At 40.8% G+C, this 16,795-nt stretch overlaps 1 protein-coding gene across 3 annotated transcripts in view; it reads left to right on the forward strand.

Moving 5' to 3' along the window:
• Positions 1–16,795, forward strand: part of LOC308655993 (carboxyl-terminal PDZ ligand of neuronal nitric oxide synthase protein) — a gene marked incomplete at its 3' end in the record, with an annotated part of 325,313 nt that overhangs the window by 260,976 nt on the left and 47,542 nt on the right. For all 3 annotated transcript variants that reach the window (XM_081306545.1, XM_081306546.1, XM_081306547.1), the window contains exon 5: positions 5,657–5,765. In XM_081306545.1, the coding sequence (XP_081162671.1) occupies positions 5,657–5,765 (109 nt within the window). The remainder of the gene's footprint in view (positions 1–5,656; positions 5,766–16,795) is intronic.

Here is a 16,795-nt window from a genome sequence, read left to right on the forward strand (position 1 = left end):
ACCAGGAAATATGCCTTAGAGCAGGTATGCAAACTAACTTTAAACATCTGAGTTGACCACAGGGTGAGCTAGAAGTGAGATGTTGTAACTAAAGAAAAAACATGATTAGAGATGGTCTGCTAAAAATTTCATTCTTGGGCAGAAAAGATTTATGCAAATATAGTCTCTCTGCTCTTCAGATTGCTTTATGAAAGTACAGTTATGTAAACTGTATTTTAAGAGATTCATTGGCAAATTGGTATATGTACAAAAAAAGGTTATCAAGGAAATCAAACTTGTATTTACTAAGCAAGCAACTTGCTATGTGTTAGGCATTGTGTTAAATGCAGCATGTATGTGTTTGTATACCCCAAACAAGGCCTTTAAGAGATCATAATATGTCTATTTCGGATGAGAAAACAAAGGATTATGTCAGCTAAGTAACTTGCCCAAGGCCAGTAGCTAGGACTTAGTACAGCTAAGCCTTGAACCTGGATTTTTATCACCCCAAAGCTCAGATCACTGCCACTTAGAAGAAGGCTTAGATTTGTGCTCTAAGGCCTCAGAGGTTAGCACTAGGGCAGTAGTGTAGAAGTAATAAGAGCAGTTACCATTTGTGATAAGTTAATCCTTCTTAATACATTCATTCTTTAAACCTGATGAGGGAAAAACAAATTTACCTGTAGATTAACAGTCTGGAAGGAGGGTATTGATGATGGGTTTTGTTACTCTTTTCTCTCTTTGTCAACTTGAATTCCAATATTATACTAAACTCAAAATCCAATTTCTCCAAGAAATTATTTATCTTTTGCTCATTTTGGGAAGTTTATGGACCTAAGAATCTGCAGAATTTTATTGCTATGGCTTTAAGCACAACAGTTTTAATAGTAAGTAAAATTATAATTCTTTGCATATTTTAAAATAAAAGCAAGAAATCTTAGAAAATTTAAAGTGGGAACAAAGCCTTGTGAAACCTTAGGAATTATTATTAACTCATGCAAACTGCTTCGGTACCCTGCCTTTGAATTTGTAAAAATTAAGAAGATTGACTTGGACTGTTTATAGAAGCAGGATCAGAAGGACTCTAATCTTAATCATCATAAAGATGAAGAGGGAAGGTGGAAAGTAAATCTTCCCTATTCCCTGAAGTGCTCACATTTCTTCCCCAATTTCAAACACCCACTCATTTACAGCCCTTAAGAAAATTTGAGTTGTGAACATTGAGTGTGATGCCTGTAATCCCAGTAATTTGGGAGATTGAGGTAGGAGGATCATAAGTTTGAGGGCCACCTGGGCAATTTAGTAAGACTCTGTCTCAAAATAAAAAATAAAAAAGGACTGGGGGTGTAGTGCAGAGGTAAAGTGCCTTGGGTTCAATCCCCAGTATGGATGGATGGAAGGAAGGAAGGAAGGAAGGAAGGAAGGAAGGAAGGGAGGGAGGGAGGGAGGGAGGGAAACAAAAAGAAAAACCAAGTCGTGGAGAGTAAGTGTTCTTGAAATATATTTCTAGATCTGGGAGTTTGGACTTAAGCCTTTAATTCATTGATTTATTAATTTGTTGATGAATGAGGTCATATGGAAAAACTCTGCTGCTTGGTTGTGTTGGTGGAAACTTTTCTAAGCAGGAACTAAATGACTGTTTGCTTAGCTAGAGGTTATTTGTTTCTCAGAACAACACATTACATTTCTGAATTCGGACCCAGCAAGCAGAGCAGTTTCCAGAGAGCTCCAATCCAGAGGGAGTGTCTGTACTCAAGTACAGGTTGTCATCAGACTTTCTGAAGTGCTTTGTCTGTTAAGGTTACTTTAACCTTAGCTCACCACTGTCCCTGAGTGCCTTCCACATCTGTGTCATGTTGGCATTGCCAGTTCACATTCATCTCTGCAGCATCAGTTTTAAATCCAGTTCTTGGTCCTTAGGGTTTTACATAATAAATTAAAAACCCAAAATCAAAGGAGTTTTATGTGCAATGCATATGAACTAACTGGACCTGACTTCCTGTGGGGAAAATGAACAGCTGAGCTGACTACATTATAGGTGCTCATTAATGACTGTAGGAATGCCTTGCCTCTTTCCTGAATAGGCATTAAAACATCATAGTGTGAGAGGCATGCTTTGGCACAGGTGAGCCACAGGGGTTCAGCAGTTCAGATTGCTAAAGGAAAGAAAAGACTTCCCTAAGCCAAGTCCAGAATGATGCCAAGGGTGCTCACAGTGTTTGCAAAGGCAGGAAGAGGTATGAAGCTGGTCCTGCAGGCCTGCATAGGTTGGGACTATGGAGGTGTACAAGAGCAGAAGGCAAATACCCCCTGCTAAGGAGTTTAAGATTCTGTCCTGGAGGCAGTAGGAAGCCTTTGCAATGATGCAATGGAATTCGTGTTTTTAAAACACCACTTTGCTTTATCTCACTCCAATTAGATGATGGCCAAGCCATCAAGAATACAAAAAATCAGAAATGTAAGAGAGGATGTGGGGAAAAGGAACACTTACACACTGTTGGTGGGGTTGTAAATTAGTACAACCACTGTGCAAAATCAGTATGGAGATTACTTAAAAGACTAGGAATGGAACCACATACAGACCCTGTTCTACCACTCCTTGGTATTTAGCCTGAAGAATTAAAGTCATTATAGTACAGTGATACATGCATACCCATGTTTATAACTACCCAGCTCACACAGTCACATTATGGAATCAGCCCAGGTGTCTGTTAGTGGATGAGTGGATAAATGTGGGTATACATACACAGCAGAATTTCATTCAGTCATAAAGAAGAACAAAATTGTCAGTTTCAGGAAAGTGAATGGAACTCGAGAGCATTATGTTAAGTAAAATTAAGTGAAATTCAGAAAGTCAAGGGTCATGTTTTCTTTCCTATGTGGAAGCTAGAGAGAAAAAATGGATAAAAGGTAGAGGCAGATCTCATGAAAACAGAAAGGGAACCAGGGGAGGAAGGAGAGGAGGAAAGGGAAGGTAGTAGGGAGTGAAATTGACCAGATTATATTGTTCTCTTGTGTGCATGTACAAATATGTAACAATGAACACCACTATTTTAATGCACCAATAAAAATGTCTAATTAGAAAAACATAAAAATAGCTGGGAGCAGTGGTGCAAGCCTGTAATCTCAGTGGCTCAGGAGGCCGAGACAGGAGGATTGCAAGTTCAAAGCCAACCTCAGCAATTTAGCAAGGCACCAAGCAACTCAGTAAGACTCTGTCTCTAAATAAAATACAAAATAGGGCTGGGGATGTGGCTCAGTGGTTGAGTGCCCCTGAGTTCAATTCCCAGTACCAAAAAAAAAGAAAAACTATCACTTTATTAGCAATATAGGGGATGCATTGGCAATTGGTGAGCTAAGAAGCAGAGACACACCCTATAGAGGCTATTGCAAATATCCTGGTGAAAAAACAAAAGAGACCTAAGGCAGTCTTGTGGAGCTTAAGAAAAACCGAGACATCAGGGAGGTGCAGGAACTTAGTCATCAGTGATGGATATTGAGGAAGAGTAGAGGAACAAGTCAAGGATGTCCCTAAGATTTCTCACTTGATATGATGCCCCTCATCAAAATGAGACTCAGGAGGAGGAAGGCCATGTTGACTTCCAGAATTAGGGGGATGATGGTGAGATCAGGTTGGGAGTCTAATGAATTTGAGAAGCTTGAGAGACATTCATGAGGGGACGTCTGAGAGGGATGGCCAGATGGGCCTAGAGTTCAAGCAGGAGGAGCTGTAGTACCGTTGTTGGCTTGTCCCTTTATGGGAAGACAGTTTTGCATTATTAGAAGATTCAGGGACTCTATGGTCTTGATAACTTTAGACAGCTCTCTTGGAAGCCATGTTATCAATTTGGGGATCATTTAGAGATGGTAGAAATGTGAGATGTATTGAAATGACTCCTAAAGAGTTCAGCAGAGAAACCGTGGTCCCCAAGGTGAACCTGGGATTCTTCCCAGTGTTGTTGTTCTCTCTTGCCCGTTCTTCTTTTGAATGTCCCCCTAAGGCTCCTGCAAGAAAATCTCAGTTATTAGACTGTGGAGAAAGTGCATTGGTAAAGAGATGTAAAAAGACATTTTACTAAATATGTCATCTTCTTAATAACCCTGCAAGATTATTAATGGTCCCATTTTACAGTTAACATAACTGAACCTCTGAGGGGTTACATAGCTTACCTCATAATAAGTAGTAAAGTTATAGGTCAAGTTTTAGACTGGTAAAGTTTCATTCTTTTTCTCCTATACAATACTAACATATTTTTTAAATAACAGGCCTATTAACCCCTTGATGAAAGTTCCTAGTGTTGTTATTGAGGAAAAAAAAAGTTTTGTGGAAAGGATTTGGCACCAGTCCCATTTATCAAGAGCAATACTCTCTCTGGATTACCCAAAACTGATTCCTCTGATGCATCCCCTGCACCTCACTTCCCCACTTCTTCCTACAATGGTCAGGTCTGGTGGTTCTTATGGTGCCCTATTCTAGGTCCAGTTAATCCACTTAAGACCCTACCACCAGGGCTATGCTTATCATGTTTTCCCCTTTCTTTCCACCTCCACTTTTCTCTCTATCTCCTTACACCCTAAGCAGTCATAGGGATCCTTTAGTTCTAAGGAAGCATACAAAGTCAGTGCTCTGCTTGGAAGCCTCTGATGATTTCTCAACTCGCTGAGAACACAAGGCCTCCTTTTTATAAATTTAAAATTTTTAATGATTTTTAGTTGTAGATGGACACATACCTTTAGTTCATTTATTTATTTTTATGCAGTGCCTCATATGTGCTAGGCAAGTCTCTACCACTGAGCTACAACCCCAGCCCCAAGGCTTTATTTTCAAGGCCTTCTGCATTCTGTCCTCTGGTTGCTACTGTGATCCTGTTACTGACCATACTTGCTCCACCTGAACCACACTATCTGTTTCTCAAGCACCTCTAACACGTTCTGCACCTAGCAGGGCTTGTAGCCTTCCTGTACTTACTTCCTGTAGTGGTTTTGCCTAGCTATCTGTGTGACCACTCTTTTGAAAATAGCAGTCCCCACCATGCTCCATCTCTGTTCTGCCTGAGTTTTCTTCATCTCACTTGTGTATTAACATCCACATGTAAGCCCAGTGAGTTCAAAGGCTTTGTCCGATTCTCACTACATCCCCAGCTGCTAGGGTAGCACGTAGCACTTACAGCACTACTTGAATTATGGAATTAATATGTGGAAGCCATGATCCTGGCAGAGAAGTGGAGTCACTATGACCAAGGACCTGCAGTAATGAAAAGGAGTATCTTGGTTTTCCCAACATGGTTAGCATTATTAGTTCCCCAAGGTTCCTCATTTGTGGATAACTGTGACCAGTTATCAGAAAACTTGTATACATTTCCCTGGGTTAGATTTGTTATCTGATAAAGGATTGATTTTTCTTCAAACACAGAAGTCACTAGGACAGATTTGCTGCCTCAGGAGATGACTGACAATAGTGTGGTTTCTCATGTCTACAATTCCAAATCTGGAAGTCACTCGTAGGAGTATCTGTGTTTGTGGGGTCCATTGAATATACTTCCTATATGATAGCTTTTTGATGCTCTAGGAAAAAGACTTCCTTTGATAACTTGACTTCAGTGTCCTTAGTCAAAAGTTTTCTATTGGAGCCCTGGATGCCTTTTTCAGTACATTTTTTGTGTTGTTCTTCTTTTAGGATCTTCTATGTCTCTCATGACTCCCAAGACTTGAAGATCTTCAGCTATATCGCTCGAGATGGTGCCAGCAATATCTTCAGGTGTAACGTCTTTAAGTCCAAGAAGAAGGTAAAGGAGCAGTCATTGGTTATCTATAATGTTCCTCTGATGGTCCCAGCACATCCCCAACATAGACCAGTCTCCCTGTTAAAGATTTGGAGGTGGCTGTTTTGATGCCCAACATGGAGGAACTGTCAGTTCTCCTATGTAATGAAATTCTCTTTTAGTTTCATCTGAACTTTGACTTGGTTACATATAAACAGTTGGAGAGGGACTGGCCATTGGATAAGTATTTTGGAACAGGAGCAGGTAGTTGACACCAGGAATGAGGCTGACCTCAGTGTGCATTAGAAAAGAAGCATTGCCATGGACTAAGGTGATCCTTCTGATCAGTGGATCAGTGGGCTTCAAGTCAGGACCCTTGGAATCTGGTTTAGACTTAGGGTATGATATTGGTTTTCCTGGGTAATTATTTTGTTAAGGTGGCCTTGATACTTGAGTAAATGCAACCTTTTCAGTTCTATAGAGGCATTCTTCTTCTCTGCCATTCCTCCAGGACCTCACACAAAGAACTGGGGTTTTGGATACCTCCATGGGGGTTAGGAAACCTAGGATTTAGCCCCACCTGAATGATTTTATGCAGGCTGCTTCTCCACTATAAATCCCGCTTCCTTAGATACAATGTGCTCATAGCCTGGGAACTATTATTCTTCTGAAGAGATTTTGGAAAGCCCTGTACTGGGGCCTTTAAGAACCCTTATTGATCTACTATTTCTAGAGACAAACCACTAAGTCTGACTTCCTGAGAGGCCTTCTCACCTTCTTCCTGCATACTTCCTTTGATTCTATGTAACATCTTATGCTTTAAGGCATTTTTAATAGACTCGTGGTTATCTCACCTTTGTCAAGTGGGGATAATAATAATAATATGTGACAGGGACAAGATCAACTAATACAGATGTTCCTTGAGTAATGATGGGGTTATGTCCCAATAAACCCTTCCTCAGCTGAAAATGCCTTTAATATACCCACCCTACTGAACATCCTAACCTAGTAGCAGATTTTACAGTACCAGGGGTTTCCTCTTATGATAACATGACTGACCAGCACTAAGACTCCTGTCAATGCCCAGCATTGCAGGAGTATCTTACTATATATCATTAGCTTAGGAAAAAATTAAAATTCAAAATTTGAAGTACAACTTCTAATGAGTACATATAGCTTTTGCCCCACTATAAAAATCAAAAAGTTGTTATGTCTGACCATCCTAAGTTTGGTTGTATATATGTCCTGTTTCCTATCCTAACTCCATAAAGTTAGGATAGGAAACAGGCTGACTTGCCTCTCCTCTAAGGAGATGTGCACCCTTACGCACCCAGCTCTCAGACTTAATTTTAATCATTCATTTATTTATTTTTGTGGTACTAGAGATCGAACCAAGGGCCTCATGCTTGCTAAGCAAGTGCTTTACCACTGAGCTGCGCTCCAGCCCTCGGGCTTTTTAAATGAAAATCATGAAATTGTATGGAAAGTGCTAAAACTAGAGAGATGAGAGGGAAAAGGGGTAAGTTCTCAGACTTCGCTTCTAGATAATAATACAGTTGAGAGAAAGAGAATGTGAGGAGGTCAGGTTGAACTACGTATCAAAACACTGATAGAAGCACAAGTAGGAAGAGGGAGGAAAGAAGGCTAGAGGTGGGAGACATGAGGGCCTGGGAGAAATGGTCTTACCCTCCTTATAGCTGTAGAGGATCTGGGGAAGAGAGAAAGGAAACTCAGGTTGGACCATCTCTAATGTTCTCTGACAAGTGTCTAAAGATTGAAATTCCCTTAATTCATTTTGAGTCCTTGACCATGCTTCTGACTTCAGTTTTGTACATAGGCTGGACCATGTAAACTTTTTAATTTAATAGAGTTACAAATAGAGTTACCAAGTGCTTTGATAGTTGATCTTATTTTAATATCTTTCCAATGTGTATATAGGAAAGGTAAGATAGTTAATTTTCACCCAGTTTTAGAGATGAGTAAACCAAGGCTCAGAGAGACTAAATGACTTGCCAACCTTCCCACTGAAAAGCATTGGCTATAACCTGGGAGATATATAGAACAAAAGAATTTTTTAGCAAAAAAACTAGGTAAAGGAGACTTATATTTGTGGGCTATTTTATTTTCTCCTCCTCTTCCTCCTCCTTCTTCTCCTTCCTCTGCCTCTTCTTCCTCTTTTTTCTCTCCTCCTCCTCCTTTCTCTTCCTTTTCCACTTCCCCTTTCTCCTTCTCTTTCTCCTCCTCTTCTTCTTTTCCATCCTCTTCCTCCTCATTCTCCTCCTCCTCCTCATCATCATCAGGAGTTGAACCCAGGGATGCACTGTCACTGAGCTATATCCCCAGTCCTTTTTATTCATTTTTTATTGTTTCTTTTTATAGGTATACATGACAGTAGAATCCCTTTTGATGTAATGGTAAAAGCATGGACTATATCTTGTCTAATTCAGAGCCCAGGACCTCTCCATCCCCTTTCCTTTCCCCACCCCCTGCTCCCTTCCCTCTATTGATCTTTCCACCATTTATCTTTAGGTTTTTTAAATTAATGTCTTGTGAGGTACTCGATGGGGAGATTCACAGTGGTATATTTGTGTATGTACATAGGAAAGTTAGATCATTCCACTATCTTTCCTTTTCTCATTCCCCTTCCTTCAATCCCCTACTCCACTGAACTTTCATTCTCCCTTCTCCCCTTATTGTGGGTTAGCTTCCACATTCCATTGAAAACATTCAACCTCTGGTTTTTGGGGATTGGCTTATTTGACTTAGCATGATAGTATCCAGATTCATTCATTTACCAGCAAATGTCAAAAAGTAATTTTTCTTTATGGCTGAGTAATACTCCATAGTGTATATGTAGCTCATTTTCTTTATCCATTCATCTGTTGAAGGGCACCTAGATTGGCTCTATAGCATAACTATTGTGAACTATGACACCTTAAACATTGATGTGCTGCATAACTATAGTATGCTTATTTTAAGTCCTTTGTATATATGCCAATGAGTGGGATAACTGTGTCAAATGGTGGTTCCATTTGTAGTCTTCTGAGGAATCTCCATATTGCTTTCCAGAGAAGTTTTACCAATTTGCAGCATCACCAACAGTGTATGACTGTACCTTTTTCCCCACATCTTCACCAACATTTATTGTTACCAGTCCTTTTTGTTGTTTTGAGGCAGAGTCTTGCTAAGTTGCTGAGGCTGGCCTTGAACTTGCAATTCTCCTGCCTCAGCCTCCCGGGTCATTGGGATTATAGGTGTGTGCCTCTATACCTGGCCTATATCTTGTATTTGCCTGGCCATCAAACTTAGTATAGCAATACAGACAGAGTGGGAGTGTCCTTCTGCCAAAACCCGAGTCTAAGAAAAATGCCCACTTGGATCTTTGATCTTGAAGTGAAGCCCAGATTCCATTGCTGTTGCTAGATGAAAAGGAGTAGTCATCTAGTTTTCTGTCACATCATTTTTTTCCTATGTCTTGTAGCTCCCAGAGCTAATTCTGATATCTGGCTCTTCTATTTTCTTTTTTATTTCTTTTGGATTGAGGAGAGGGCACTGGGGATTGAACTTAGGTGTGCATTGCCGTTTAACTACATCTGTAGCCCTTTTTATTTTCTCATTTTGAAACAGGGTCTCATAAGTTACTGAAGCTGGCCTTGAACTTGTGATCCTCTTGCCTCAGCCTCCTGAGTCACAGGGATTACAGACATGTGTCGCCATGTCCAGCTAGCTCTTCCATTTTGTTTTTTAAATCCTTTCACCCTCCCCTACTGAGACTGTAGCTCTTCACAGAGTTGGTTCTCAGGTCTGGTGCTGGTTTGTCTACCATGTAGCTAGGCAATTGCTTCTGGATAGCCTGATGTGAGTTCTTTTGCTGAACTCTTGGTGGAAGGGCCAGTTTCTAAGCCATAAAAAGAGAAATAAATTGTTAATCAAAGGGAACAGAATCAGGAAGAGGTGGCAATATATCTCTAGGGTTTTACATGCCATCTTGATTAGCCCCCAAATATGGTGATTTACTTGGTCAGGAGTTTTAATTGGAAAATCATAGGAATATTGAAGAGGTGATGGGGAAAGTACTACACGTCCCAAGGAAATGTGTTTTCCAGGAATGTTCTTGGTCATTAGATGTCAATAGGGAGACCTCTTGCTGGAAGCCAGCAGACTTGGGTGTCCTCCAGAGTCCTTATACTGATCACAGTGTGGGAAAACCTTGTATAAACTTGTTGCTGTGCCAGGATTTTGGTTCCTGCTGTTTGACCTTGCATTATGTCCCCTGTGTGCACACCCATGGCACGTTTCTCATGACAAACCTGTAATGAGGGTGTCATTCATATCCTATAGTTCACCATGGAGAAAGAGTTGAGAATATGGGTTGGGTGTCTCAACTTTCACATTAGAAGGCATCCCTATAACCTTTGCTCCTGGCACAGATATTATTCTGTACCTAGGGATCATCCTCAGTTACTCACAAGTATAGCCAATGTGGTTCCATCTTGGGAATTTTAACCTTGAACTGTTTTTTTTTTTTTCCTCCAGAAGCTAGATAGCAGATTGCTGCAGGAATATAAGATGGTTCCTTTTAGTCTTATACTACTATGGATTATCTAAGTCATAGTTTAATATTAAGTTAAAAATATCTAGCCTGTTTTGATTTACTGCCATGTGCCTGAGACTGCCCTAAGCTCTATGAATGAATTATCTCAAAAGCCTAGAGAGAGAGGAACTATTATGCTTTTCATTACATAAATGGGAGCCTTAAAGTACATAACTTGCATAAAGACTTATGATAGCATAGTCGAAACTGAACCCAGAAGTCTGACTTGAGCTCACACTCTTAACCACTCCATATACCATTGTCCTTGGCTCATTAGGAAGTTACATAGATAAGGAGTAGCCTTGTTCCCCAAGATTGATTTATAACTGCATTCTGTTGTAATCAGCACTTGAGTCCAAAGAGCTCCTTAACTCTCAAAGGCTCACATCACTTTGACACACATTTTCCTTTTTGCCTCGTCATATCCTTGTGTGATCAGTGTTGACTCCATTTTGTAGTTGATGAAAGAAAAGGCCTAGGCTAGTGAGTTAACCATGGGCACACAGTGAATCAAAGATGCCACTGAGATTAGAACCAGGCTTTCTGTTTCCAGTCCAGGGATTTGGCCACTAAAACCTAAAGACACAGGAGCCTCTCTGGACTTGAGATCCTCCAGTAAGGTGATAGGCTTCTCAGGAAGTGTTTGAAGTGATACAATCTTTAAACAGTGAAATTTATATGGCTTTTATTGGGCAGTATCACCAGTAATGGGATGGAGGGATCCCAGCACCTTTGGACTAGTGCTAGGAAGGAGGACCGACAGCAGGTCTGTTTCTCACTGGGTACAGTCAGTGCAGACTCTTCTTATTGACATTGGCATTTCTTGTTGACCTCCTTGGGAGATATAGTGATAGTGTTCATTTACAAGGTCTTTTGTCTCAAGAGGAGCCTCTTGCCTAGTCTCTTGACCTCTCCTGTGGAGTGGACATAATCTTCTTGTCATTTTCTCCCAGTCCTGGGAGGATATGGCTATCTGGCCTGATTGAGAGTGACGGTACTTATTAGCGCATCAGTGCATGAAGTGTTGGTGATTAACAGGAGCAGCAAGAATCTCTCCATTATCCTCAGGACAACTCCTTGAAATCATTTTGCCTGCAATCACAGCTCAATTGCTTTGGATTAGGAGAAATCATTTCTCCCTGTAATGCTCTCACCATCAAATTGGGGGCCACAGCTGTGAAGTTTGACTCTTTAGAGTTGCAGTAGGTTTTGAATTATGACAGTCATGTGCAAAAGAAGTAGTCATTTGCCTGGTGAAATTTAAGAGATGAAAGATAGGTCCTCAATTTAGGGCAAGAGACTGTTTTCCATGTCTTAAGTGGAATTGGGTTGGGAAGTCAAAATGTAGAAATCATAGCTGGACATGGTGGCATATGCCTATAATCCCAGCTACTCAGAAGACTGAGGCAGGAGGATTCAAGGTCAGCCTGGGCAACTTAGTGAGACCGTGTCTTAAAAGAAAAGATAAAAAGGGCTGCAGATATAGCTCAGTGGTAGAGTACCCATGTGTTCAATCCCAGAGGGGTGGGGGAATAAAAGGGAATCATAGCCAAATCTCTCTCTTTATAGACGTTGAAATTGGTACCTGGGAAAGTGAGCTGACTTGTCCACTATCACCCAGTGGGTTACTGACAGTACTGAGATTATAACATCCTTTTATCTCTAGACACTGTGTATTCATGGACTAGCAGAGTAGGAAGGAAAAATTCAACTACCTATTGGAAATTTTATGATGTGCTATTCCTTGTCAATGATGAAAGTCATATCTGCTTTGAAACTAAACTTTCCTTGTACTGAGAAATGTTTTGTTATCCATGAAATAACCTGAGGACAAAAACCCAACCCATCTATCATTTCAAAGCTTTAGTACATTAAATGCTACTATATGTAGAAATCCAAACATACATTGCAAATTCTATGGATCTCAATCATTTGGTAAATCTAAGCTAAAATCGTTTACTAAATGTTCAATTCAAAGCACATTAAGAAACATGAAATTCAGTTCTATTTTTGTTGAGATTCCGTGGTGGTTAAGTTCACAAGAAGGGCACTATATTTTATTGCTGTGACAGATGAGAAGAATTATAAATCTGTGAGCCAATCCTGATACTGACTTCATGTAAGTCAGTTCTCTGGAACTCAGAAGGACTTGGCAGACAAATCTTGAATACCCAGAATACATGGGGTAGAGGTGGGCTGTAAGCTAGAGCAGAAAGCTGGTAGAGAACCTCAGAAGTGAGGTTTGCCAGAAGTGAGCCCCTACTCTTCTTTTTCCTTGCCTTATTTTCATCGCAATGATGATCTTCATCTTCATTTACATCTTGTATTTTGTGCTTTTATTTTCTAATTTCCTTGCTTATCTGATGACTTCTTTAATCATCTCCAAAAAATTGTGAAATAGAGAGCTTTTTTCAGGATAGTGAAATTCAGAAAAATGCCCAAGATGATTTATTACATCAGCCAAAGATAAAGACTAGTAATAACCAGTGTGTGTGTGTGTGTGTGTGTGTGTGTGTGTGTGTGTGAGAGAGAGAGAGATTTTGAGGTTCAAGCTTGGGATCTCATGCATGCTGAGGATATAACCTGAGGATATATCAGCAAGTGCTCTACCACTGAGCTACAGCCCTAGAAACAACTATTCTATAACATGTATACATACAAGATTCCAAAGTTTATAGGACCAACAGGGTTACTTAGAATGCGAACAAAAAAATACTGACTATGATTTTTTTTGAAGCAGGGTCCTACTGTGTTGCCCAGGCTGATCTCAAACTTCTGGGTTTAAGATCATCTTAGCCTCCCAAGTAGCTAGGACTACAGATGCACACTACTGTGCCCAACTACGATAATTTTTCTATGGACTGGTGAAGTACAGGAAGCAACCTTTTGATTTTCATGTAGTTAAAGCTACTACTGTAAGCTTTTGACTATTTTTGACTAGACAACTCACTCTCACTGCAAATATGGTATTGTTTTTGTGTTCATTGCAGCAATTCATCAAATTTTGATGTCGGCTATGTATCCATTTGGTGCCCATAGTAGGCTTGGTATCCAATTAATAGCCATTGCATCTTGACTTGGTTTCTGTCCTGGGTTGTGGGATATCCTGGGTATGGGAGAGAAGGGGATCTTGTCAACATGAACAGGAAGATGATTTAAAGAAACACTGTGAGAAACATGGTGAGAGTTAGTTGAATAAAGTTCTAAGACAGCTTCCTTTCCATCCCTATTTTTACAAAATTGCCTGTAATTGGTGCTCCCATGAGCTTCAGTGCTCTGCATCTGCAGCTAAGAGTCACTCTAAGGTTAGATATTCCTTTCCAGCTTTGGAAACATCAAAGCAACTGTCTCCAGGCTAATCTCGGTAACTAAAAGCCCACTCATGCTTTGGGGCTACTAATAGAAAATGGCTTTTGAACAGAAAGATTTGATCCATGTGGCAAATTACTTTCGAGGGCTTATATAAAACTAATCTGGATTTGTACAAAAATTACATGCAGTATACTACAGTGTAATGATGCTTTAATAAAAAAAATAATAATCTGTTAAATTCCAGAGTGGCCAGATCTTGAAACTGGCAAAGGCTGCCTTCCTAACAATCCACCTGTGGTTCAGCTTTTTCCCTGGTTATCTTCAATTTCAATCTTTAAACCTCCACTTTGATTTCCAAAGGCCTGCATATGGTCACGAGATGTGAGCAACTGCTTCCATGAGAACAAGGTAACCCCAAAAAACAAGTATTCACAGAAATCTCTGAAAGTTGTTTTTAAAGCTTCTCTTTATCAGAGTTCTCCCTCGAGTCCAAACATGGCTTATTAACTATTAATTCCCAGCACGTGTGACTCCTGCCTTCCAGGGTATAAGGCAGAGTCAGTTTTCTAGCCTAGAAAATCAGAAAGCAGCATCACCAAGAGCGGAAGACCTAGCATCAGGAGCCCACAGGGCTGTGCAGAGAGCAAATGGAAGAGGGCCAGCCCCTGCCAGGGGCAGATCACCAAACCCACCACCTTCAAGTAATTGCTTCCATAACAAGATTCTCGTGTCAAACCTCTAAAAGTAGACTTTTCACTGGGGAAGGAAGGAGAGCCTAGAAAGTCAAGGGGCATTTAAACTCATGTAGCCATTTAAGGATCAAGTTAGGAGTCATCCAGCCCCTTCTGCTCCTAGGGTGATAAATGAGGAGGATGGTTCTTTTATGTGTGTCCGTCATTCTGTAAAGCAGATAGTTTGATTATTCACCCAGTAACCTCTTCAAGTGCAGAGATATCTCACAGAACGTGCTACTGTGTCCTTTTACTGTGAATGACAACAGCCTTCACATCAAAGAAAAGTAGAAGATAAGTTGAAATGAAACCATTTGGCACTGAATGTGCAAGCCTAGAAGTCACGTCCAACAATACCCTCCTACATGGAAACCATTGTACCAGTTCAGACCCAAGATACAGTGGACCCAGGAGTTCTCCTCAGATGCTGTTGGGAAGGAGGGAGATGGTGGCACTCACCCTTTTGATGCCAGCATATGTATGGAAGAAGTGATTCCCTTAGGATCTTTACGCTTCTGTTATTAGTAAAATAATCCTGGGCTTTCCTTAACTACCTTTTATTTTGTGTTTTAATTGCTTTTTATTGCAGTGAGTTACATATCCAGAATAAAGCATTTCTTGAACACTTACTATATGCCTATCCCTGTGGGAGGTACCATCATATATCTACTTATTGATCCCTCTGTATGGCAGAGGAGACATTACTTGATACTAGTAATAAGCTTTCCTATAAAAGATTAGGATTAACTATCTTCTGATAATAGGAGTAAGGGACCAAAGATCTGGGTGGACCAGCGTCTTCTTTTCCATCAGAGAGTTGAGCTTCCTGGCCCAGCCTCCTAACTAGGGCTCAGCTTGGTGTCCAAAGGAGATGTAGAAGCTGGGATGTGCCTGGCCTAGCTGGTTAGGCATCATGTCCTTCAAATCACACCTGTTCCCATGTTGGGGAATTGGAAGAGCAGGGACACCTTGCTTAGTACTGGTGCATACTAATTCTCAACTTCCTGTGCAGAAAGAATAGTTGTGTCTCAGATACTGCAAGCCTGTGGTGTGAGAAGGGGTCTAGGCCTACCCTTTGGACCCAGGAGGGAATTAAGGGTGAACACAGAGAGCAGAGGTTCTGATCCACTACCAGGTGATGGGGGACCTCAGGACACTTACCTGTCTCCTGTTTCACTTAAGTTTCCCATCACCCATGTCTCTTAACTGAGTGATCAGTTAAAAATATCTGTCTAGGGCTGGGAATGTGGCTCAGTGGTAGAATGTTTGCCTGGCATGCATAAGGCTCTGGGTTTGATTCCTATCACCACAAACAAACAAACAACAAAAACCACTTTTGAGGTAAGAGGGTTTGTTCCCCCTCTCTTGGTATTGGGGATTGAACCCAGATGGGCTTTACCAACAAGACATATCATCTCTAGCTTTTTAAGTTTTGAGATAGTCTCACAAAGTTGCTGAAGCCTGGCCTCAAATTTGGGATCCTCCTGCCTCAGCCTTCCACATTGCTGAGATTATAGTTGTGTAACACCATGCCCAAGCAAGCTAAGAGGTTTAAATTGTAAGGCAGTCACTGCTAGAAGGTTGTTTGAGTTTGGGGAATATAAAGAGGACTAGAAGAAGATGGAAATCTTAAAACGACATGTGGACAATGATTGACCTAATGCCTTTCCATGTTAACGGGAATGTTTTGGCCTGAAGTAAATGGAAGGAACATTGAAGTTACCCCAGGCCTGAGGAAACAAGCAAGGGTAACAAGTTTAGCAGAGACTGGATTCAAGCAGCAGTCCATATGTGGTGTTCCAAGGCCTGAGGAATTCATGAAGATAACAGTGAGAAACATGAACAAATCTCATTATTATTACAAGCATAAATGAATCATTTATTTACCCTTAAACAGGTTCTATAAATTTACCAAAACACTGGGTAGCAGGTTATACTGCAATACCAATTACCTCATGCTTTTAAGAGGCTCCTCTTGCCGGACACAGTGGTGTACGCCTGTAATCCCAGTGGCTTGGATTTACAAGTGGCTCAGCCGAGGCAGGAGAATTGTGTTTAAAGCAACTTAGCAAGGCCCTAAGAAATTCTGCAAGACCCTGTCTCTAAAATATAAAAAAGGGCTGGGGATGGGCTCAGTGGTTAAGCACTCTATTCAATCCCCAGTCCCCCCACCCCTGCACAAAAAAAAGTTCTTTTTGACTTCTGATGTTACCTTGGGGGTTTCAAATGTGATCAGTGGACTGCGTGCTATCATCAGGTAGTCACAACTAATCTAAAGTCAGATCACCCCAAACATGATGCATGTTGGGCTGGGTTATTGGGTGACAATCACAGTGATATCTCTGAAGTCTGTGGTGGAATATTTGGGAGCCACTGGGGTAAGAGCATGTGGAGCATTCCCAGCCTGAGCTCTGAAA

This window comes from Spermophilus citellus (assembly GCF_964194105.1).
Source record: "Spermophilus citellus genome assembly, chromosome: 9".
Classification (NCBI taxonomy): Eukaryota; Metazoa; Chordata; class Mammalia; order Rodentia; family Sciuridae; genus Spermophilus; species Spermophilus citellus.